The sequence below is a fragment of the Cavia porcellus genome, unplaced genomic scaffold (genome assembly GCF_034190915.1).
Source record: "Cavia porcellus strain 051 isolate PalLab524CR breed Dunkin Hartley unplaced genomic scaffold, mCavPor4.1 scaffold_5, whole genome shotgun sequence".
Classification (NCBI taxonomy): domain Eukaryota; kingdom Metazoa; phylum Chordata; class Mammalia; order Rodentia; family Caviidae; genus Cavia; species Cavia porcellus.
In genome coordinates this window covers 74,358,103-74,383,765 of record NW_026947488.1, presented here as the reverse complement: position 1 = coordinate 74,383,765, position 25,663 = coordinate 74,358,103, and the positions used below count along the sequence as shown (strand labels likewise).

Sequence of the window (25,663 nt, the reverse complement as noted above, 5' to 3'; positions counted from 1 at the left end):
GTGGTGCTTATGTCCAACAAACAATTTCTTTCCCAGTGGTACTGTGGGCTGAACACAGGGCCTTTGCACATCCCTACTCCCTTTTAATCTTCATTTTGAGATAGGTACTCCCTATGTCAGTGAGGTGGCCAGCCTCACTGGGCTTGAACTTGCCATCCTCCTGCTTCAGCCTCCCGTAACTCTGGGATTATGTGTATGTACCACCATTTCTGGCTGGCTTTTCTTCTAGAGGGAGAACCAAGCAGGCCCTAATAGGAACAAGAACTTGAAAAAGCAGGAGGATGGTCAGCGTGATGAGGGCCTGGCACACAGGTGTTTCCCCATGGTCACCCTGTGCTTCTGCTGAGCAGGTGAGAGGAGACTGCCGCTTGCTTAGGTTTGATGGTAAGCAGAGCTCAGAGGACTGGAGGAGCAGGAAAGCCCGACTGAAGTTAGGTGAAGACAAGTGTCCTGGTCACTTCTCTTTGTTACTGACGACAAAATTCTCAACATCCACAACTCAACACAAAAGTGTTTTTCGGTTTACATTTTCAGTCCACGTCGTCTGGCCAGCTGACCAGGAAGCAGGCTGAAGCAGAAAGGGCTTGGTGGGCAGAGCCCAGCCACTCCAGCCAGGGCAGAGAGAGCAGGGAACAGCTGGGAAGGAACACAGGGCCTTCCAGGTCATACCCTGTGACCTCCCCTGCCCAGAGCCTACCACTTAACAGTACATCAGTTATGAATTCATCTGTTGATGGATCCACTGTCTCGTTCAGCACCCACACTCTGATCACCTTTCCAGTCTCACGTCAGAACACACGCGGCTTTGGGGGACCTTCTAGATCTAAGCCTAGCAACTAGGAAGCAGAGGTTGCGAGACCTTGGTCAGTTCTGCAGATTGAGCAAACTCTTCTTTGTATAACCCTCACCAAGGTTTGGAGTTATTTTTATTTTAATTGCTTGATTCTGAATGCTTGACAGTAGCCTTTTCTTCTTCTTTGGAATGGAGCAATTTATTTGCATCACCAAAACAGCAATAATGTTCCCATTAGTGAACTGAGTGAGCACCTACTATGTGCTAAGTCCAGGGATCAAACACTGCAGAGGCTGCTCTGCAGCTCATGGAGTTCTCCATCCACAGGGAAGGAAGGAACTTTCAAGGATCTGACAGGAGGAGGGCAGCTGTTCCAACACACTCAGGGTGTCATGAAAAAATGGGGCAGGATGGGCTGGGGATTTAGCTGGGCAGTGTAAGTGCCTGCCTGGCAGGGTCATGAGTTCAATCCTCAGCACAAAAAAAATGGGGCAGGACTGTCAATGATATAGTGGTTGAAACCCTGACCTAGTTAGGGAACACATACCCACATGCAAAGAAACCCAAAAAGGCTCCTTCCCCACGGTCGGTGTGGTAGGTTGAGAAAGTTAGCTTGGGGCCTCTGAACTGCAGGTTTATAGAATCCCTCTCCCAGTCCCTCTTAGGGGCAGTGCAGAGGGTTCTCCAGCTTTCCACAGGGAGCTGGAAGCAGTAGTGTCTGAGCATGTATCACCCCGGAGACACAGGGCTGCAGCCAAGCCAGCCACCATCACCACCTCCACCCACCAGCCCGCCACCTGTCCCTCTCACATTCTGGCCGAGGGCTAGACACTGCGTCTGCAGCTGCAGGACACCTTCGCCATCCAGGTCGGAGGCTCCAAGGACTGAGAAGAGGCTTCAGGCCTTGCCATAGGCTCCAGCTCATGCTTTCAGGTTCCCCTTGATCTTGCTTTCTCTTTCCCAAGTGTGATCGCCTGGCTGCCTTCCCACCCTGTTTTCAGTCTCCAACTCGAGAGGAAGAGGACAGTGTCTTGTGAGAATAAGCCAGAGTCTTCACTTAGCTGCTTCGCCTGGGTTTTGTAGATTGAAGAACCGTCTTGGGTCACCCTATTTGACCATTTGTCTTTCATTCTGTCTGAGCATCCTTGGGGTCCTTGAGTCTTCCTGAGGCTGCTCTAAGCAGAGCTTCCCTCAGTTCCTAGGCAGACACTGGGTTTGAACAGCAGGAGAAAGAGCCATGCCGTTTCTATTTCTTTGTTCAGCACTTAAGTACGACATCTGGCCTACAACTGTATGTGCACCTGATATGTTTGGGTTAAGCATAAATGTGTTTCTTATCTTTCTCTTTGTCACCACGAATAGCTTGGGTCCATCAGCCTAGTATGCATATGCAGCTAGAGAATATTTTGAGGTAGTAATTTAGATTTTACTTTTGCTTCTCTTCCCCCATTTAAGCAACTGATGGGCCCTGTGCTCAAAGGCCTCGCAGAATTCCAAGGCAGAGTGGAAAAGCCAGGAAGGACCTGAGTTAAAGAGGGCTGTGAAGCCATTCAGGATTAGAAATGAATCGCAGCTCAAATGCACTGACTCACGGCTCTGTGAGCTGAGACCACTGCAGCGCCAACTTCAATTTGTCACAGGGACACAGACTCCCCACTTGTTTTGTCTGCTCATCTTCAAAGCTTCCCTATGATTCATTTCGGAGCCAAGAACATTGCCTCAGGCGGAGAGGGGCTTGGGGGCCCCTGATCACAGAACAGATGATTAGCTATGATGTGTCAGGCACTGCGGGGAGAGAACTGAATGAGGGTTGAATTTGATTCCGTGCTACGCTTATAGCCCAAAGTGCAGTGGAATTGGTCACGCACTCACTAAGCACACAGATTAGCCATTCCCACGAGAGAAGTTTCTGGAAAATCTATACCAACCTCCGCGTATGTGTGTGTGTGTGTGTGTGTGTGTGTGTGTGTGTGTGTGTGTGTGTGCTTACTTAGCCACAAGATCTTAAAGGCCTGTCTTCCTTCTGCCCATTAATTTTCAGATCCTGGATGTGACCTCTTACCTTGCCAAGTTCATATTTTAGTAGTACAATGAGAATAAAATCATAGAGTGCAACCCTTTGTGTCTTCAGTGCCCACACCATCAGTGGCAAGCACACAGCAGGTGATTATTAATGCTTTATTGATGACTATGCATAACCCAGCTCTTGGGGTGCAGCCTGCCAGTTTGACACATAATCCCCATGGCACGTAATTCCCTTTTAGACCCTCCTCGTTGTTCATTAGGTCGAGTTCACAGTGCCATAAGGCTGTTTCATCCTTGGGTAACTTCAGAATTTCCTAAATGATTGTCTTGTAACAGTTTTTTACAGATGAGGGAACAAAGACTTGGAAAATTATTTTCCCAGGATCTTTAAGTTGCAGTTAGATCTGAACCCAAATCAATCCAATGGATTTGAATACATTCTAATTCCTGACACATAAAGCATAGAATTAGTATTTCTTATTATCTTAATCCTAGAAAATAGGCTACAAAAGTATTATTCAAATCAAATTTTTAGAAACATTTTTGTTTGAGCAAATAAAGTATTTGTAAAAAGATTAAAGGCATTATTCATTCAATCTTTTGCTCTTCAGTCTCCTTTAGAGATGCACAATCTCTATTACATTACCACTGAGTTCAATTTTTAATTTAACATACATGAGCAAAAGGCTACTAACAAGTAGTAGTTCAAACAAATTAGCAAAAAAGACATCACATAAAAATCATTTGTGACACATTAATCATTTTTTTCCTACAGATCTAGAGAAAATTGGTTTCTCATTTTCAAAGCATTTTCCTCCTTTGGCTTAAGCTTCCAAAGATATAAACATCTTTATATACACAGTATGGCAGGATATGTAACTTCAATACATCTGACACTTTTAAGAAAAAAAATTAACTTAAATTCTAAACAGTTGATCTGAGAAACTTACAAGTCAAAAATGTAATTTGGTTTTTATTTGAAAATAACAAAATTCTAGCTTGGGCAAAACCAGTTGTAAGGAGAAGGGAGAGCTCTGCCCTCCCTAAGCTTTGCCAGTGGTGACCAGATGGGAATTAACACTCTAAGGGAAACTGAGTCTAATACATCTTCCCACATGTTGTAGATTTAGAGCTGTTCACTGTAGAGGTTTAAACTGTTCCTTCTCCCTAGATAATAGAAAAAAAAAGAATGAATGAATTATGAGGAATGAATTATGGTGTCATCTCTCTAATTCTTTCTCCTCCCCGCTCTCTGGCCCTCCACATCACCCCCTGTGCCGCTGGTTACTCCTGCCCCTTATAGGAGACCTGCTGAATGCTTTCTGTACTGTCCTGACTTTGGTTCAGAGCTTCAATCTGTCTGTAAGTGTTTACGTTATAGGAATGGGCACTTCATTTGATTTTGCACTATTATTAAACAATTTTGGTTAGAGACAGACAGAAGTATTGGCACTGAAAGCCACAACAAACACAGAACATACAGGATCCTGTATAGACCCAAAAGCCAGAGACTGCTCCTTTCCTTAAAGCTATGCTGCCTTCCTGATTTTCGAACTAATCATTGGCAGCATTTACATTGTAAATGCTGAAATGGATATAGTTGTTACTCAGCAACTGCAGGAGCTGAACGTTAAAACCTAGTTTTGCTGCTGGCTTGTCTGAGACTGAGTGACCAGCCTCCAACCAGGCCATTGCTTGTATTTTCAGGCTCAGGGTGGTCTTACTAAATCCTTTCTGCCTGAACGGATGGAAATTGACCTGCACATCTTCTCTGTAAGTTAGGCAGGAGGTAGCTCTACTTGGGTAACTAACACCTTGAGAAGTTATTCAGCTTTCTTGGTCACTTGACAGGTAAGTTGTAGGGCTCAAGTTGGAGTTGCAGTCTTTCCCCACAGCCTCCTGTGGTATCAATCCTGGATTTAGGTGAGACACCAGCTGCCCACAAGAATTCTCATCACACTGGATTGCTCAAAACTGAAGTTTTTATGGACTGCAATACTTAGTGGTAACATTTTATGAGGTCTGCAAATTATTTTCCAAGAATTCAGAAAGGGAGAGGGTACTCACTGTGAACAGATTCTAACAACGTGTGGATGTCAGTAAAAGTATGCAGATGTGTAATGCAGATTTGACATTTTCAAAATAAAAAGTTGAGGTAAGTGAAAGGAATGAGGAGAAGGAGGGAGAGATGAAAAAGAGGAAGAAGGAGGAGGAAAGGTAGAGGAATTCTGGTGGCAAATGTTCTCCGTCTATAACTCTCTGGCGCCCTGTGCAGTCTTTCCCTATTGAGTGGTTCAGTGATCAGGATCCTCCAAATAAGTGGTTTGAAAAAAGGACACTCACTTGAGAGTCAACTCACCTCTACGTGGGTACATTTTAACATTGATAATCCTCAGATTAGGTAAAGTATCACATCTATTCAAAGGGCAGTCACATTTTCAAAAAATCTTGTAAAGAAAAACTTACCACCCAGCTAAAATACATTAGTTGATTTAGCAAACATCAATTCATTTAGAAAGAATGACACAATTTAAAGGCTCAATATCCTTTTTTTTTATATTATTGGGGGATCTAACTCAACACGTCACATATGCTAGGCAAGTATTCTACAGTTGAGCTATATTCTTAGCTCTAAATGTTCAATATTTGTAATTGCATCATAAAAATAATTTTGGTGCTTAGTAACAAGTAATCTCTCCCTTCCTTGGATTATGTTTACAGATCAAAAAAATTTAAAATAGGATTGAAAATTCAGAAAATAAAAATTCAACAGCTAGTGAAATTTATCTGCAATATATACATTTCATTGTTGATTTAGGGGGCTTATTTATATTCTTACATTTTAAAAGCAGTATATGGTTACTAAAATGTTTTTGAATATTATAGTCTAAAGGGAAATGAAGCATCTTCATACACAGAAAGAACAATCATTTAACATTCTGATTGGATTTCCATTAGCTTTTCTTTTTTGTATTCATAATGTTTTATTCTTTCTTATTTTTGTATTTTATGTTACATATAACGTTTACACACTACTCTGTTCAAATAACACTAGTTCATAAGCAGTTTCAAAATAACAAGTTAGGGAAAATATTCTAAGATATGAAAAACAATAGATACTCTAGGACAGGGGAAATTATTTTTCTGAGATATTGAGAAAAAAATAATACTGACACTTTAAGACAGTCACGGCAAACCTATGACACACATGCTGCAGCTGGCTGTTATCAGCAATCTAAAGGGTTCACCATCACCGCTCCAGGAGCATACATAAGAAGTCAGATACGAGTGAGCAGGTGGGAGAGATTGGGGGGTTAGAAGGCAAAAGTAGGGTGGGACACTTTCTAACTGAATATCATATATATTCCTGTGCGTGTATACACACACACACAATGTTTGAGCTCTCTATATACATATAATGCTTAATAAAAATATTGAAATTTATCTGAATCATTTAAAGTCCTGGCATGATTAGAGAGATAGTTTCATTTAATTTTTTCTTATTTGTGCTTTTTAATAAATTTGTGGATGTGTGAATTTAGTCACGTGTTGAGATACTCCAATATTTATTGATTAATTTTATTTTTATGTTGATATTTAAAGATTAAGTCTGGAGTGACTTCCTGTTTTTCTGCTCTATAAGAACCACTTCTCTTTTCTGTATCTGATATCATAGTAAAGTGTAGCTAGGGTTTGCCTTGGTATGTGTTGTTCACTTGAGGACAACTGGCCCCTCAAGCCAAACCAAAATGTACTACTCCTGACAATGTGCCCATATGGCAAACGCACATTTCCTGAGGGTCCTCATATAAACGTCAATGCAGGAGAAGTCTTTCATCTCCAGGACTAAGCCAGCTGGACCCTTGGCAGGCAGCCATGCTGAGTGTGAGCCTGGGCATGTTAACAGGCACAGTAATACAACGTCCCTGTTCCCTGAGCTGACAGTGGGCTCACTGGGTTCCAGCTGGGTCGGATTTTCTGCAGGTGGCCACACTCGGCACCCCTCATCCATGCGCGCCCATGGGGCCTGATGAGGCCTCCTTGATGACAGAAAGAAGTGACAAAGACCGAACTTACCCTACAGCAGTCTCCGCAGAGGGTGCCCAAGAGGCCGTTGATTGCCTGGATGGCACAGAGAATCATCTGGATTCCTCCTATGACCAGCAGGATGGAGAAGAGGGTCAGATTCCAGGGAACCACATCGGTGGGCTTGTCACACTTGTTCCACAAGGAATTGTCACTGAGATAGTCCCTACAGGTAATGGGGAGAAAGAAGATGTTTTTAAATCTTACACAAGTCCCTAGACTAGAAGATTGCCATAGCCATGCTTTTTGTGAAATACTTTCCATCCCCCCAAAATTGCATGAGCAAACACCCTATAATGAAATAAGAAAACAAAACCTAACTTTTATTGAATATGTTTTATGTGCCAGACGGTATTTCAGACACTTTTTACATACTCACTTTTTTGGGATTTTTTGAGTCAGGGTTTCACTGTGCAGTTCAGGCTGGCCTTGAATTCACTTTGTAGCCCAGGCTGGCCTCCACCTCACAGTGATCCTCCTGCCTCAGCCTTCAGAGTGCTGGGATTACAAGTGTGCACCTCTGTCCATGGCCCCTCATTTATCTGTTCTACAAACACGATCTTTTCCTTTCTATCCTACAGATTAGGAATTGAGACACAGAGAGTTTAAATGCCTTGCATCAACTCTTACAGCTACTGAGTGGCAGATCAAGTTTTGTGAACTAAGAAGACAAATTCACCGTCTGCGAGGGTGTAGAAAATTGATGAGACACAGGATTAGAACTGCACAAGTATCCACAGTCTTTACCCTAGCTATTGTCATTTGAGATGATGTCAACTTCGGGAAAATTGTTTGCCAAGTGTAGTGAGTGACCAATTAAAGTTAGGTAAGATAATTAAAGGATAGTCTTTAACAAAATTATGAATTTGACACAACTGTGTTTTTTTTTAACATGTAGCAATCAACACAAAATAAAATATAATTTCCCTTGTGAGAGAAATATACTGCTTTAGTATATTTTGCTGCAAACTTTGGATTAGGAAAAAGTATAAGATGTTTATATTTTATTATGTATACATAAGACGAGTTCACTGCAATATAAAGAACATTGTCCCTTGCAGGAGAAATGTAAAGCATGGTCTCTTGGAGGGAAAATGAGAACGAAGTGGGTAAGATATGATTAGAATTTTCTGTAATGTTTTGTGGGTAAGATATGATTCCCTCTTACATTCTTAAAATCACACATTGGTCTCTTCCTCTTTCTCTACACGTCCCCTACTTTCAAGGTCTCAGTGGGACACTCTCCTACTGAATTAATATTCATTTATTGTTTTTAGATCTTTATTATAACCCTTGTTCCTTAGGCAATCTTGTGTGTATTGGTAAAACATTTATTTAAAAATATTCTGAATTAACATTTTGGAAACTGTTCAAAATGATGAAAGGTGCTTTGAAGTTTAATAGACTAGAAGGAAATAAAGGAGATAAAGGAAGGTAGGACGTCCTGCTCTTTAGAAGTAGCACATTTTTTATGGCATCGATTCTTAGTAAGTGCTCAGGTTTTTAGCAGTTGTGTGACCTGTACTTCCCTGTAAATAGCAATAGCGTCTATTTCGCACAGGGAGGGTTACCTGAGCTAATACCAGCACAGTACTTAGAACAGTGCCTCACATATAAAATTACTCACTAAGTGCTAGCGTTGTCACTATTTGATGTAGTAAATGACAGCCTAATCTACCTGAAAGAGCATCCTGTTTTGGATTCAGGTGAAGTGGGCTTGGATCAAAGGATTTCTCTTACCAGCAATGTATCCCACATACCGGTTACTTGTCCTCCCTTAGTGTCAGTTTCTTGACTTATAAAATGAGCTAATTAGCTCATCACTGTGAAGATTCACCGAGATGATACACTGTATGCATTTGTGCCTAAGACTATGCTTTTTAATAATGTTTTAAATTTTACATCACACATCTTTGTTTTGCATTTTATATGCTTTATCTTCACAATTTTAAACTCGGTGATCAGAAAAGACGGTAAAGACATGATATAGCATTTTCCAGACACATTGTATAAAGATTCTAAAATGATGCGTCTAGCAATTCTCCTCCGGAAAGTTGGTGCAGCGGTGGGGCGACAGCGCCCGCTGGTGGTGGGTGTGGGGAATTTGGATGCCTGGTAAATTCCTGACACTTCGTGTCTGTGGCTGCCTCACTCCTCACCAACTGTCTCTGCTAGCCGTCCTCAGGATTTTCTTTTCTGCTCCCGTCAGGTTCCGGGATCCTCAGACACCCTGTGCTCGCATGCAGCTTGATTTCTGTGTCCGGCTCTCCCCGGCGGCTGTGAAGAAGCCTTAACTTCTCACAGACCTGATAGCTAACCAGTTCCCAGCTCTGTGAGGCGGGTTAACCCGCCCCACTGCTTCTAAAGCATCCGATGGTTATACAGGTGCTTCCCCTTGGGCTGCAGCAGGCCGCCCAGCACCAGGGCAAGAGGAGCAGGAGGAGCAGATGGCTTTGGCCATACACTGCCCTCCCCTGGGAGACCCCTCCTGCTCTCCGCGGAGCTCGCTGCTCTCTGGGCCTCCTGCATTCTGGGTGCGCCTCCCATATGGAGGCCCCGAGGCCCCCAGCTGTCACTTTGTCCACTTGTCATCTTCTCACAAGGGCGAAAGCCATGTCACCTCATCTCTGTCACCAGTTCTAGCACAGGGAATATTCAGTAGATGCAGCAGCTGCTACTTATTGGGTTCTAGCTGTGTGTGGGGCACCAACGTCTTTCTCAACACCACCAAATTGCAGCATTGCATTTGAGCAGGGCCTGCTACACAGCAGCCTTCAGCGAGAGGATAAAGCTGCACCCATTTCCCACACGAAGAAACTGAGGCTACAAAATAGAAGTGGCTGGTCTAACTCCCACATCAGTGCTCTTACCCCCTCACAAACTCTGTGCCAGTAGTCATACCTCTAACACATTTCAGATCTGATTTCTTTATGATATCTGCACTATCTGTAATAGTATGTCAATTGAGGGTTATTTGTGTCATGGAAAAGAGATTATTCTCCTTGAATAATTCTCTTCTTTTGTTGGTTGAAAGAACTGAAATTAAGCCACAAAATTATTACAAGAGCAAAACATTATAGAAAATTCTAATGTAGATTGAATGCCTTTCCAAATATTGTACCAATGAATAAAAAGGTTGAATGTTTATCAAGTATGTGGCAGGAACTGCGCCGAGGGCTTTATGTTTGTTGTATTATTTTGTTCTCACCTGAACCTGTGAGGTAGAGCTTTCTGTTACCTCTGTGTCACAGATAAAGGATCTGAAGATGAATGCATTGGCCAAGATCTCACCATTGACGTATGGCAGAGGTGTGATCTGAGGTGCATCCTAAATTGGCCACAGTCAGTGGTCAATACTGGTCCCTAACGTTTGTAAAGCGTCTCCTGCTTTACCACAGCAGGGGACATACGGTGCAATCCAGTCTCAGCCTAACGAGGCTTCAGCTCTTGAGCATCATGAGCAGTTTATGGAGTTGCTTGGTAATTAGTAATCATGCTTTGCAAATGCAGATGGTCTTAAGCTAGGGTGCCGGTAGAACCCTGCATTATACTCAGCTCTGGGTTTTGATTGCACACATCCAGAAGTGAAAGTTTTCCTCACCACTCAGCTCTGGCTCTGGAGGGCAGGCAGAGGGCACCCACTCTGGAGGTGTCTTGCTTGGTTCTTTCTCCAGCTTTCCTGTGCCTGGCCATCCCCGTCATCCCATACAAGCTGCTTCCCTGCCAGCAGTTTAGGAACAAGTAGGGCGGCAATTGTCTCAGAAAGGAAGATTTTGGGTGAGAGAAGGCTCCATTTCAAAGGAAGCCAAAAGGCATCTGGGCTTTCTTTTTCCTTCTAGGATGCTTCTTTAATATGTTTTGCATGGTGGATACAGTTAGCTGTATTTTCTCCTTTGACAATATTACTTTTTTCTGCACAGTGGGGATCTGTCCATGTTGTCACACTAACTACTCATGTGCTCACGATGCAGTGGCCATGTCTGTCCTTTGGTTTCCGTTGAAACACACTCTAGCACAAAGAGTGTACAATCATAAAAAATAAAAATAAAAACTCCCTTCTGCTAATTACTAACTGTAATTCCCTTATAAACTAGCCCCCTGAACTTCACCTTTTTCTTCAAGGGATAGGAATTGTTTTCAGTTTGTTAGAGAAATTAAGGGAGGTAAGATTGTAAAAACACAGCTCTTGATTGTCGAGAGGACAGAGGAGCTGGAGGAGACAGAGGACAAGGCGGGAAGAGCAAATGGAGGAGGCAGTGAAAGAGAAGTCAGAGAAGGACAGAAAGAAGTCAGAAAAAGAAAGGAGGGGGAGAAAAGAAAACGAGGAGAAAGAATACCTGCTGCTGCCGCCACCTGGTGGCGGTGACAAGGGTGACACCTGTCTCGAGTCTTGGGGCTCATGCGAGTGCCAAGTCAGGTCTACTCACTGAGAGGTGTGCGTGTGTGTGTCAGGTGTGCAGCTATCATGAGTACTCTGATGTTAGTGTGAGAGAAGTTGGCAGTTCCCCGAGGAGAAGGTGAGGACGAGCCTTGGGAAGCCTCTCGGCGTGAATCAACGTTACGTGTTGCACAAAAAGCACCATGACCTGGAATGAGGAAACTTGGCTTCTAGCTTCAGACCTCAGAGAAGTGTATGCCTCTGGGCAGGACACTTGACCTCTCCGACCTTCATGAAGTGTGCTGGCCCTTTGTTAAGTGAGACACACCGAGCTGCAGAAGGTGCAGCTGCTGTCAGGAGAATCCAGCTGAGCTCCTGCAGGCAGTGAGGAGGCTGGGAGCCAGCAGTAGGGGGGAAGATGGGAAAAGAATGTGGCTCTGGCCACAGAGGATGGGCTGCAGGAGGACAGGAGTCAGCGGCAAGGGGACAGTGTGCTGGGCAAAGGTAGAGAGTGAGGGCCACTTGGCAGGTCCCTCTCCCGGGGGTCCTCGTAGGGTGAGCAGGGCAGAGTTCACACCTTGCACAAGGAGCCCTCTTGTTGGAGGTAGGATTAAATTTTGAAGCCAGGGTACGGGGCAAAAGGACCATGAGCTACAAAGTCAAGCTTCAGGACCCCAAAGGTCACTTGGAAAGTGCGGAATAAGTTTAAATAACCACAGATATTCACCAGCTACTGGGTTGCAGCTGCTGGGCAGCAGGATATGTAATATGAAAACACCAAGACTTCAAGGCAGAAGCCTGAGTTGGATCCCTGCCTTTGTCCCTGACTGTGATTCTGAGCTAGTCAAACTTATTAAACCTTCCTTGGCAGAGAAGTTACCCCTTAAGGTTGTTAAGGAGATCAAATTTTGTAAATTTGTGAGAAAAGTATTCACAACCTATAAAGCATCATAGATTGTTCAATTACACAGGCAGTTTGGGTGTTAGTGGAAGCCTTCTAGCCCAGTTAGTGAGTAACCATTCCCATTTGCTACCATAAGATCCGCAACAGTGGCCACTACTCGGCTTATGGTATTATTGGTTGTCTCATGTTGCTCACTGAAGTGCTCTCTTTCAATTATTTCTCCTGCTGACTGTCAAAAGGCAGTTAGGTTGGGGATGCAATGCGGCTCAATTGTAAAATGCTTGTGTACCTTTGCAAGGCACTGAATTCATCCCCAGATGCCGAGAGAGAGAGAGAGAGAGAGAGAGAGAGAGAGAGAGAGAGAGAGAGAGACAGAGAGACAGAGACAGAGAGAGACAGAGACAGAGAGAGACAGAGACAGAGAAGAGAGACAGAGAGAGAGAGAGAGAGAGAGAGAGAGAGAGAGAGAGAGAGAGAGAGAGAGAGAGCGCACGCAATTACATATGAATTCTGCATGACTTCTCTGGACTCCACAGCACCAGCTCTGCCTCTGAGAAGAGACACCCTGGAGACTTGCATAATGAAGCCGACCTGGCATTATATAGTCTTGCGTTGGTAGTTTACCTGCCCGTGCCCCTTGCGGGGATCCATGGCATTACAGGGGTGAGCCTTACCCGTTCATGAAGGGGTAGCCCCAGGTGCCATTGCCCATGAGACATTTAGGACCCTTGTTGATGGAGATGGCTGAGATGATAAATGAGTATCCAGCACCCACGAATCCAATCCCGGCAACTATAATGGAAGTGAACATCTGGAAGAGAACAGAGACAGCCTCATTCCGAGGTGGCCTAGAGGTTTCCAGACCCCCCAGCCTGCTCCTGGCCATGGCGACAACAGGGAATTGGTGGGGCAGGAGCCAGGCTTTGTGGTATGTGGGACCTACCTGTGAGCTTTTTTAGAATGAGTTTTTGTGTCTCAATCCCTTTCACTCCACTGTTATATATTTTTCATCTATTCATTAAACACACTTTAAAAGAAAAACCCAAGTATAAAATCTCCTTCACAGGACCAAAACGAAAGTCCATTCTCTTAGAGGATGAAGCATCTAGGATCAGCAGTACTTTTAAAAGATTTCTGACCCAGTTATCTGCTGAGGTTAGTACTGTGGTGTCTTATGTGATGGCAGATTTTGCTTATGCTTATGAGGAAGAGAAAAAGTCTAGCAGCCTCCTCCCGAGGCCAAAAGGTTACACGAACTCTCTCTTCCATGTGGAAGCAACCTTTAAAATACCAAGATCACCTTGGTGTCTGTCCACTTGCCTGCCCTCTGAGGATTTTCTCTGCTTAAGATTCAACAACCAAACCATTTCAGTTCTTCTACATATTTTTATATAACCAAGATCAACTGGTTAAATGTTGACTGGACTAGCATCCTTTTCAGTGGCAAATAAAGAAAAGGGATTATAAAATGTGAATAACAGAGACAATGCCGGAGCCCATCAAGGCTAATGCCACTTAGAGATTAAAAAAAAATTAGGCCTGGAGATGTTAAGAACTTTTGGCTTCTTCATTCTGAGCTGTGATTAGAGGTAGCATGGAAGCATTTATAATTTTTGAAATGAAGGCAAAAAAATAATCCCGTCTGTTACTCTGGTGATGAAACACAAGCGTTTAAGTGTGAAGAGACTCTCAAATCTTGCCTTAGCTATTTTTCTCTGTGTGATGACTAGAATGAATGTATCCTCAGTCTTTTGTCCCCTATAAAATGGGCATGAAAAAGTCAAATATGCAAATTAGATGTGGTCGATGAGCGCCAGCCATGGTGCCTTCTGAGGCCCTGACTAACTCCCCCATGGTACTGACCATCCATATCTACCACCTGCTGGGTCCTGGACTGCAACAAACTTCTCGCACAGCACACCAAGGGACAGCTTCTCACAGCTGTCTTCCTCAGAGAGCACATGGGATACCTGAAGTTATGATCACTCTGAGTTATTTGAGGATAGGTCACTGCTCCGTCTCTAGCACAGTCTGTATGATTTTTCTTCTTAGCTTATCAAAGGCACAGGATAACTATTTGCTGGATGTTTTCAATGATTTCTAAGATTTCCTATTACTCACTTGAAAAGATTTGCTCCTTAATTTCTGTGTCTATGGTATATTCCATTCTTCTCATTAAAAGAATTGTGAATTAGGACTGTGGGGGGGGGTAGAGAGAACAAAGCCACACCAGCAAGCAAGCCCAGTCTGGGAACCAGCATGATGTGCAGGCTGCCGCTGCACTGGAACAGACAGACCCCAGCCCCTTGCAGGCTGGCAAACAAGAGGTACCACCCTACCTCCTGTAAGCGAACAGCTCATTCAGAGAAACACAGGCTGTGATGACAGCCATGGAGGGGAAATGCAACTGGATGCCTGTGGTGATTTGGTGTTCACTAACGTTGCAGGTCTAGGGCCAGTGGTCTGAACATAGGTTCCGAGGATAGTGGTACTCAGTGTGACACCTAGGGGGGATGGCCTTCTGAGGGCTGTAGCCATTTTTTATTCCTATGGTCTTGTTTAGAAGTCCTATATCATTTCCATTGTTTTGTTAGGTTGGATTTTATTCTCTTTTGTTTTGTTTGATTTTGTCATAATCTGATGGCAGGAGCAGCTATTTCAAAGATGGCAAGATATATTATGGTAGCAATTTTGGATTTACTATTGGCTTGTTTTGAAGTCCTGTATTGAATTCATTGTTTTGTTTTTATTGTTTCTATTCTATTCTGCTCTGTTGGACTTTTACTGTGTCTGAAGTTATCTGTAGCTACTTTAAAGACATCAAAAGGCATTGTGGTAACTATTGTTGATTTTGTAATATCTTGAAGTGCTGTATCTCTTACATTGGTTTTTTTTAATTAGTTTTATTCTATTTATCTTCTTTAATATAAAAAAACCATGAATTTAATCTAAGTTATAAGTAAATATTTTTTGGTGTGAATGTTTTAAAAAAAGAGGTAAATAAAAGATTTGATTCATTTATGTTAGAACAGGCAGTCTGTTTTCCAAGGGACATATCGTCATGGGCTGGGAGTGGTGGCACATGTATGTAAGCCCAACACTTGGGAAACTGAGGCAGGAGAATCACTATAAGTTTGAGTCTGGCCTGGGCTGTGAGTTCAAGGCCAGCCTGAACTGCATAGCAAGACTCTGTCTCAAAAACAAAACAAAACAACCACAAACCTCCAACTAAAAACCAAACGTGTAGTTGAATAATTGGGAGGAATTTCTGAATTATGTAAAATCAAATAGCTTTCATTTCTGTTGTGCTTTTAAGGATATTTGTGTGCTAATGGGTATTAAACTCCAAGAAAGTGATATACTATGCGTGCTGGAATAGAAGGCCAATTCCTAGCTCTCAAATTGTCCTTCAGAAAAGAGGAAGCTGACTTATAGTTGAGTCCTTATTTCATCTAGAGGCAATAAGATACTTCCTCAAAACCTTCCTTCTTCCCGGCCTCCTTTCCTCCCTCTTTTTCTTTGTTCCTCTTATACTTCTGTTCTTCCTTCCCTCTTTCTTCCCTTCTTTTTGTAGTACTAGGGATAAAACCCAGGGCCTTGTGCACGCTCAGCAAGTGCTCCACCACTGAGCGCCACTCCACATCTCAATACTATGTTTTGAAACAAGTCCTTTGTAGAGGAGAAATTAGTCAGAAACAGCCAAGTCAATGTAGGGGTTCAGAATTGTTTAAATATTTTTGTTTAGCACATATTTATTAACTGTTCAGGAAAGTTGGCATCTGAACTCCTAGTGCTAGATATTATGATTAGTAAATCTTTTACCAAGACAGCTTAAAAATGAATACACTTACTGTTTACAGTTATGAGAAAATATATAGTCACACACATACACACACACACACACACACACACACACACACACACATATATATGAAGAATGATAGTGCATTGCCATTATCTTTTGGGGACTGATGTTTATGTCTTAGAGTGAAAATTCCAATGATGGCATTATACTTAGATACAAATATATGTCTAAACTTAAATGGAAGAGAAGATGTGATATTGGAAACTCTTCATGATGCAAAAAATGTCTTTAGTGGTAGCAAAAAAAATTGATGTCAATAAAACATGAATACACTTAAAAATAAATGAATTGGAGAAATACAATTCAAAATCAATATATAAAATTATTTTATATAACAATTTAAAATATGTGTGTATCACTGAATGGGTTTTCAGTAAAAATTTTTAAGAGAAATTTTTCCTTCCTTCCTTCCTTCCTTCCTTCCTTCCTTCCTTCCTTCCTTCCTTCCTTCCTTCCTTCTATGCTGGGGATCAGACGTAAGCCCTCATGAATGCTAAGCAAGCTATTTATATCAAAGCTTATACCCAGCCTGGAAAGTTTCTTTATGGGAAGACAAGGCATGGTTTTATATTCAGCTTTTCCTTCTACTGGATTACTGCACTTTGGAGAGTTCCCCAACCTTCTTGTGTCTTGTAAGTTTTGGGGGACTCCCTGCAAAGTCACACACTGTAAACTGTGCCTCCAATTCTCCAGGAGAGGTTCCTCAGTTAGACTTCTGTCCCCGAGTCACCTGTGTGTTCCAACCAAATTGTTCCTAGATAGATGCAGCTGGTCTAACTCTAGAGGCGGGTACAGTGTGTCAGTGTAGCAAGAGCACTCTTACACTCTGGGTAGTTTCTTTTAACACAGTTTTCTTCCCTTTCAGACCATTTGTTGTGCTTTCTTTTTGTTTGTCAGTTGGTTTTTGAGACAAGGCCCCGCTATGTAGTCCAGGCTGGACTTGAACTCAGCACTGTAGGCCCAAATGACCTTGAACTCATCATGACCCTCCTGTTTCAGCCTCAAGGGCTATAACTACAGATGTATACACCACACCCAGCTGTAAACGTTTGTTGACACTATTGGGTTATCCTCATGTCTTACAGAAAAATGAACTCTATGGAGGTAGGCAGGCTAAAAGTCTTCCAAGAGCCGGGCGCGGTGATGCACTCCTGTATTCTCAGCACTTGGGAGGCTGAGGCAGGCGGATCATTGCAAGTTCAAGGCCAGCCGGGGCTACAAAATGAGCCCAAGGCCAGGATGAGATCCTGTCTCAAAAAGACCATGTATATATATATATATATATATATATATATATATATATATGTTCCAAAGATCAGAATCTTCATTAAATAGATAGTTAAATAACCTTAAAATTGTATTTCAATAATGGAGAAAACCTCCCAAAACATCTAATGTTACCATCCCACTTTCCAGCTAATAGAAACAGCTCCATTACATGCTGAAATGAAAATGGGAAATTACATTCCCAGTTTGGTCTCTCAGAGGACCTGGGCTCCAGCCCCCTCGGCACTGCTGTAGTAACGGGAAGACACAGAAGACTCCTCCGCCTGACCCAGCCCAGGATTCCCACAGCTGCCTGCTGATGGGCAGAGGAGAAACTTGCCTTGTGTTATTCCCATTGTGTGAGATAAGAAAAGGTTTTCGAAACATTTTGGCAGACACATGTTTGGTGATATAAGAGTGAGCACAAATGCAAATGCCCCTCACTTTAGGCAAATCTGAGTAGATGGAAAGCTGGTTTAACAGAAATCGACAATGAGAAGATGAATTTTGTCTTTATCAAGGAGTCAAGAGATGGAGGGGGAGGGAATGAAAAAAGAATAAAGACGTGTTATGTATATGTAACAAATCCACACAATGAATGGGATAATTCGTGCAAATGTGTACCAATAAAATTTAAAAATCACGAACTGAAAAGAAAGTCACCACTGTCAACAGTTCTAGACCAGCACTATCTAATGCTGGATAGCTAGTAACTACCATTTTCTAAAAATTAAAAAAGAAATTAATAATGTATCTTGTTTAACATATATTAGCATATCATCATTTTAGTACACAATCAGTGTAAAGATTGCTGAGATAGTAACGTGCTTCTTTTCATATGAATTCTTTGAAAGCTTGTGTGCATTTTTTTTTTCTTTTTGACTCACTATGCAGTTCAGGTTGGCCTTGGGCTCACTTTGTAGCCCAGGCTGGTCTCAAACCTGCAATAACCCTCCTGCCTCAGCCTCCCAAGTGCTAGAATTACAGGCCTGAGCCACCACTCCCGGCTTTGTGTGTATTTTACTAGTGCAGCAAACCTCAACACAGACCAGCCACATAGCAGCTCATTGCTAGTCAAATTTGGACAAAATAGTGAGAACATTTTGAAAAATAAATTTTGCTAGTAAAAATGTAAAACAAAAATTTGAGTATGGTTTGCACTGAATTCATAACCATGATTACAGTCAAAAAGGAGGAAAACATGATGGAAAGATGAGCATGGTAGCTCTCAACTGAATAAATGATGACTGACTTCTTCAGGAGACTGCTGAAGAAAATACAGCCTTGGCTACCGTTTCATAAAGCTACAGTGGTATGTTCTACTTTCAAATTCAACATTTAAATATCTTACTGTAAAATAAGCAATGCAAACACTCCACATTGATTTCTCATAACATTTCTAGAAGGGATGAACCAAAGCAAAGAGTTCATTTTACATGTTGTACTTTAAAGTGTTTTTTAGTGGGAAGCCTTAAAAAATTGTCAAATTCGCTGCTCATAGATATGATCAGTCTTTACCATGGAATCACCAGTTTATCATGGATTTGATATAAGATGTTTTATGCTAAAAGAAAAATTATTGAGATCATACTGAATACATTAAGGTAGACACTCTAAAATCGATACTATTTAAAGTGAAAAGTTAAAGACCTGGGATCTTTCTAGAGAGGGACACTTCTGGAGAGTTGCACTGGTGAACTTTGGAGTCAGGAATGGGAGTTCTCTTTATAGACTTTGTATTAGAGGCATGATTTACCTACTTAAAATTAAGAGTAAAGAGAGACTATTGTGACATGGTCAAGGACATGAATTACAGAAAGACAGGGCTGGGTCTGAGTTCTGGTTCTCCACACATGAGCTTGGCAAGTTAATGCTTTTGTCTCTATTTCTTCCTCTGTAAAATAAAGTTCAGTAATCAGTGCTTGTCTCACGGAGCTAATGTATGTAAGAGAACCTGATCAATAGTAACTAAGAATAAAGTACACCCTCTAAAAACCAAATAGCCCTGCCCCTTGGGGAGTAGACTACAGGATAATGAATGACCTGTGCTTAGCTGAGAGGACACAGGAATCTCTTCTCCCTATTCTCCAAGTTTGGGTAATTTCTCCTGACATGAACAAGCATGTGATCAGTGTCACTATCACCTTATGATGATTTCACTTTCACACTCTCACATGCTCTTACTTTCCACAAATGTAGAGAGCAAAACTAGGGGGAGAAAAATACAGGTACAGAGCTAGTATTTTAAGGCTTTTCAGTTCACATTCTGTTCACACTGTTCAATGCTGTAAATGCTTTCCCCGAAATGGAAGACAGGAAAATTCCATAGTCAGAGCCTTCCCTGTCCAAGGGGAGCTGAGGGCATCAGTCCCAGCTCCATCAGTCTGTGGTGTGTTTTTGGCCACTATACGCTTATATTAGGCAAACAAGTGGAGAGGGCAATGGAAGGAAGCTGAAAGAGAGGGGAAGTGGGGAAGCTCAGGGCAGAGAGGGCAGTAGAGGTGCAGTGAAGGAACTCATTTGCATGGGCCTCAGTTCCTTCATTTACAAAATGAGAAGCTTAAAGCCTAACTGGAAGGGTTATTGGGAGAACTGAGCCTGATAAAGTATGGAAATCCCCCAAACGCCTCCTGGATACTCATTCATCCAACAAAGGCCTCTCAAGGGCCTACGCATCCCCAGTTCCTTGGCATTTAGCTGCTGTTTCTTGCCTCTCCCTTCACACTAAGGCGGCTGCTGCCCCTGACCCTTGCAATGTCCTTAGGAAAGATACCAGGGCTCAAGTTCCATTCACAGCATAGAAATTGGTGAAGAAATATAGTCCCACATGTTAATTTCCTCTTCAAGAAAATCTCCGCTTTAAAAAAAAATTGCCTTTCTTGCCTGACATGATAGAGCAGCCTGTAACCCGGCACTCTGGACTGGGTGGCTGAAGCAGGAGGATCACAAGTTGGGGCCCAGCTGGGAATTAAATAAAGTCACTTAGATCTTGTCTCCCCCGTAAAAAAAGAAAGAAAAATAAAAAACTTTCTTTTTAAAATGACCTCTCTTAAACTGGATGATTTCCCAAGGAAATAATAAATAAGTAAATAACCGAGCCAATGCTTTTTGGCCTCCAGAACCTATGAGGGGCTCTCTGGAAGTGCTCACCTCGGAGCTGTCTCTAGGGGGCACTAGTGAGCTGGGCACGGGAAGCAGCGCTGCCTGCAACACACTGACTTCAGATCAGCTATCTAGACCTGCCCATGTGTGTTGCGGGGTGATTGTAGCCGGGGTGGGTGGAGTTTATCTACCTGATATGCGTGAAGGATGTTGAAATGCCTGCCTGCAAATATCTCCTTTATCAATCTACTTTCTGTCCCGTTATTAAAGGCACTCCTTTTGAGCAAAGTCTCCATAAATGCCTTATTAAGGGATATATTTTAACATGAATAAATTGATAAAATTAGTTAGCTGTCCTTTTGGGCTCTTGAGAGCTTTTTATCTCCTTTCTTACTTCCTTCTTTTCTCTCTCTCTCTCTCTCTCTCTCTCTCTCTCTCTCTCTCTCTTTTCTTTCTTGCCATGCTAGAGATTGAACCGGGGCTTCCTATGTGCTATACAAATACTCTATGGGAGCTACACTCCCTGAGATCCATCTTTCTGAGGGTAAGTGGGAAGGAAAGAGGTTGCTCAGATTCCCCAGTGTAGGACTCCTGCAGACACAGCCACCTCAGGGTTTTCAAAGCCCACCCTGAAAGTCACCTCACTTGCACTATACTTGCTTCACTCTCTCAGGCTCACCATGAAACCACGGATCAGGTGCTCTCCACATTCTTCTCAGCTCACTGTGTCCTTTTAAAGCGGGAGCCACCGCATCTGGCCTCTCCTATCTCCTACATCCTGATTTTACTACCCAAGAAAGCCAGAATGTTCCAGAAAGATGTACAACCAGGAAAGGGAAAGGGGGAGGAAACAAGTGACAGAGAGCAAGGCAGTCCATAAGTAAGGCCTGGCAGCCCTTTATTCCCTCCGTGTGTGCTCACCCATAGTTTCTCTACCGTGTAGGGCCCATTGAGCAGAGCACCACAAAAGCCTGGAGTCCCTTAGCTCCAAAGAGAATGACCTGAACATTTCTTTAGCATTCTAGTCCTAACCCAACTATGCTGCAGTGTTTTCTTTTCCTCTGACCAAATGTCTGTAAATACCTTCTCTTAATGCTTCATAGCTTTGGCACTAGAAGGGACTCCGCTCGCTGAAGCAGGCAGTGAACTATGGCCTCAGGGGCAGGGGCAGGGCTGGGACCTGAGCAGCTGGAGCAGCCTCTGAGGGTCCCTGAGCTCAGCCACGCCCAACACAGGCCAGGCTCTTGCTGGGTCTAAGCATGTCATTTATTATGGGGAGAAGAAAAAAAGTCAAAGATCTAGGTCATTTTTGTACTATCTCTCAAATTTTAAAAGTTGATAGTTGACTAAAATACAAACAAAACAAAACCAAAGAACTTTTGTGCCAGCTCGCCAGCATGTGCTAAACCCCGGCAACCTAGCCCTGGATTCGCTTTACAGGCTGGTGCAGCTGGTTCTTGGTTGGGCCCTGCTCATGCATTTGGAGGTTTTATCCTCAGCTCCTTCCAAGGCGGATCCCACCAAGAAGGCTGGCAAGTTTAGTCAACAAAGTTTAGTGGTCAGGTCCAATATTTCAGGTCATCCTGGCTCAGCTGTGCTTGCAGAAAACATGACTTTTTAGCCTTCTCCTTGGATACCGCTGAAATCTAATTTTAAAAAAGTTTTGCTTAATATGTTGATCGTTATTTCATGTTTCTTTATGGTTACAGAGAAACCTGAAAACAGACAACACCCTTTATTTTATACTAGTCAGGCAGTGGCCATTTGCTCAGCCCCAAGAATGAACTGTTAGTTTTCTAAGCCGTAATTTTTCTTTCTTTTCATCCATCTTCCTTAACTGGTAAACTTGGTTTTTCAAACTCTGACCTCCAACTTATTTTCCAAAAATTCACAAGGAGTAGTGGGATTTTATTTAAAAAAGAAATGACTTATTTCTTTCTTCCTCTCCTTTACAATTAGTTATATGGAAGTATCTATCATACATAACATATATTGGATAATTATGTCAAGTAAATTGTGGTTATCTCTTATACTCATGGTGAACCATAATCCTAATTGTTAAAAGAAAAGTTGTCAGTGCTTATTTAGGACTCATGATAGAGCATGCAAAGTGAAAACACTGCTTTTGAAAGGTAAGTGATCTTATATGGAAACCTCTAATATTGTGACACACACAGTGCACCAGCCTCAGCCCTTTATAATATGCTCAATAAATGTTTTTGATTGACTAAATGAACATTTAATGATGAAGAAGAAATGCTAAGATGATTCTGTTTCAGAACAGCAAAAATATACTTTAAAGAAGTTAAAGTACATGTGCATAGTTTACTATTGGAACTTGAGTCTCTCAGATGGAAAACAGCCCCAAGGCTGGAGCAGGAGCTGGTCTTCTGTAGCATCCACCCCAGCTTATTGTCTTTATTTTATTTTATTTTTGCTGTATGAATGCTTGATATGTCTCTTTAAACAAATTCTCTAATTTTTTACCACTATTATGAAAAAAACTACAACATTAGCAAACATAAACACAATATTACTAAATTTCAGTTAAATAATGTTGCCAAAACTGCTGGAGCCTGAAAATTTATTCCTTTGTTACAGAAGGAGATTGTGAAGGGTTAGAAATGAGGAGGACTTATGTTCATCAAAATAAGATTTTTTTCCTTGAAAGAATCAATAGGATGAGATATAGTGGCCATTGTTAATTTTCTATCATTTGTTTTGAAATCCTATATTGTTGTTATATTTGTTTTAATCTCTTTAAAATAAAAAAAAAGAATTAAAAGAACTGAAGGAGAAGTGAAAAGGGATTCGCGGTCTGTGATAGAAGATGCAGCATTTCTGTGCAGCACGGGCCTTGCCCTGGGCTTAGGGAACCCCGATCCATCAACTCCCTCATTGTGCCGTGAGCACAGGCGCCAGGGCAGTATGGTGACTCCCCATTTAAAAGAATGGGACTGACCCCTCTTCCCAGCCTGCTTTTCTCTGTCCCCCAAAATAGATGCCTTATTTACAAAGCTGGAGGCCACAGGAAATACTTCCTGGCTCTCCTACGAAGAGAAACAAGACCTGAAGCAAGAGAGAAAGCCGAACCTACCTCAGAGCCTTGGACACACAGGGATGGGCCCTGTTGGGCCTCAGAGACAGGGAGGTTGATGGGGGCAGAGTCAGGAGTTCAGGGCGTCATGGGGGAAGTTATCGCCTCTGTCCTGCTCTAAGTGCCCTGGGCAGGGGCTGAGCAGAGCCAGAAGAGTCCCCTGTCCTTGGTCTCATGACCCTCACAGCAGGAGGAGAGCTCCAGCTCTGGTTCTGCCCCCCACGTCTGCATTCTTCATGTGGCACCCACCGCTCCAGTTCTCCGGCCTGACATCCCTGGTTGCCTGTAGACCCCGCAGCGGTACTCCTGGCCCATGGGTCTGAGGCCGGTGGCACTCAAGGACATCTATCACTGCTGCTCTTTTGTGCCCAGGGAAGAAGTGAGCTTCCCTCCTGCACCAGCTGCCCCTAGCATCTTGGCTAAGACTGGTCAATTGTCTCTATCCCTAAGCTGCCCAGCACAAGCAGACCAGCGTTTGCAGTGATTCTGGTGGCTGCCCTGGTGGTCACTCACCGCGAATCGCTTCCCGCAGCTCTGGTTACCGCAGCACCCGCAGCAGTCATTGTTCTTCAGGCCCAAGAACACCACCGCGGGGAAGATCATCTGCCGGGAAGAGAGGCACCTCAGAGGTCAGGGGCCCAACCCAAGAGGACCCAGGCTGCCCCGCAGGCCCCAGGCTGCCCCGCAGGCGAGCAGCCTCCTGTACCATGCAGGGATGACAAAGGGGACGACAGAGACCCACAGCCTGCTCATGGGAGAACAGGTGTCCTTGAGGACTGGGGTGCTATGTGGCCTGAGTGATACCACCTTCAATGAGGCAGGACTGCAAAAACGGATACATTGCTTTTCCATTTAGATAGAGGGTTAGCACAAGATTAAGAAAGTTGTCCTGTCATGAAATGTAGACCCCCTACACCCTACCCCAGAGGTTCCCAATGCTCTCGGCAGCCAGGAGAACAAAATCACCCAGCCCAGTGGGAGAAGGCGTCTCTGACAAGTGTGTTGGTGTGTGGCTTTAAGTCAACACATTTTCTTGAAATTGTTGCCTTTTATGTTTAAAATTCTTTTGGTTTTCTTGTGCAATGAAGCAATAACACGGCCTTAAATTTGGTTCACAGGACTGGAGTGTCCCATATGCCAGCCTTAGTTTGGGGATTAGTTAGTTGCCTAGTAAATTGATAGGCACTTATCAGCTCTGAGCAGAGAGGAGCTACAGGGCTGCTTTTCCTCATGCAGTGCCTACGCTTTGATTAGCTCAAATATATCGTGGGTCTCCCCACTGAGTACCTGATTTTAAAGGGCTAAGAGAAGGGGGAAACTCTGCGTTAGGGGGGTTTGAAGTTCTCCCTACTTACCAAGACTCCACTTCCTAATATTCCTCCGAAATACCAGATCTCATCAGACAGGTTGTTGTTGTCATCGATGACTTTTCCTCCAGGGAAAAACAGCAGGATGTTAGCCAGGAAGCCAAACACAGCCAGGGGGATGAGGGTGCCCCCCAGGCACTTGGCACAGCTTCCGCAGCACATGCTGGGCCCGCAGGGTTTTACACCGCTCCGAGTTGTCCTCACGGGTCTCCTTAAGGCTTTGGCTGGAGTGTGCCGGTGATTCTTCCCAATTCAGTCAGTATTTTGGAACTGAGATCCAGATCTTTGGGAGTTGCTTTAGCCTCTCAACTGCAGCGAACCCTTCATGGCAATGGGCATTTATATTTTTTGCACCCCCATAAATGAGATTACGTTCGGCGCATTACGTTCAGGGCAATCACTCAATTGTTTTGCCATGGAGACCAATAACCTCTGTTAATATTCCACCAGCACAGACAAGACACCCTGCTGCGATCGAAGAGAGGGCTGGAAAAAACAGTTTGGAACCACTGCACCTTTAATCCGACAATGCCTCTGTCTAAATAAAGAAATATTCCTCTGGGCTTCTTATAAATCACTTATATAATTAGATTAATCCCTGTTAAAATCATTCTCGAAGTACTTAATGGCCTCTAGAGCTTGTCTTTGGTCTTTTCCACTGAAAGTGAGGAATGCAGGCTTATCCAAAGGAGCTGTTTCCCTCAATAAGAAAATAATCTGGTGGGCTAGTTGGGTATTATTGAGCTCAGACCTGCAGAATAATCAGAATAAATCAGAATA

The 25,663-nt window shown here is 43.1% G+C and overlaps 1 protein-coding gene across 1 annotated transcript; it reads right to left on the bottom strand.

The window, feature by feature from the left end:
• Positions 1 to 2,957: 2,957 nt before the first annotated feature.
• Positions 2,958 to 25,241, bottom strand: Tm4sf4 (transmembrane 4 L six family member 4). The gene is made up of 5 exons (XM_013159557.3): positions 24,872 to 25,241; positions 24,030 to 24,119; positions 12,861 to 12,997; positions 6,896 to 7,070; positions 2,958 to 3,985 (listed from the first exon to the last, which is right to left on the bottom strand). The coding sequence occupies exons 1-5, from the start codon at positions 25,043 to 25,045 to the stop codon at positions 3,968 to 3,970; spliced, it is 594 nt and encodes a 197-aa protein (XP_013015011.1). The 5' UTR covers positions 25,046 to 25,241; the 3' UTR covers positions 2,958 to 3,967.
• Positions 25,242 to 25,663: the final 422 nt, after the last annotated feature.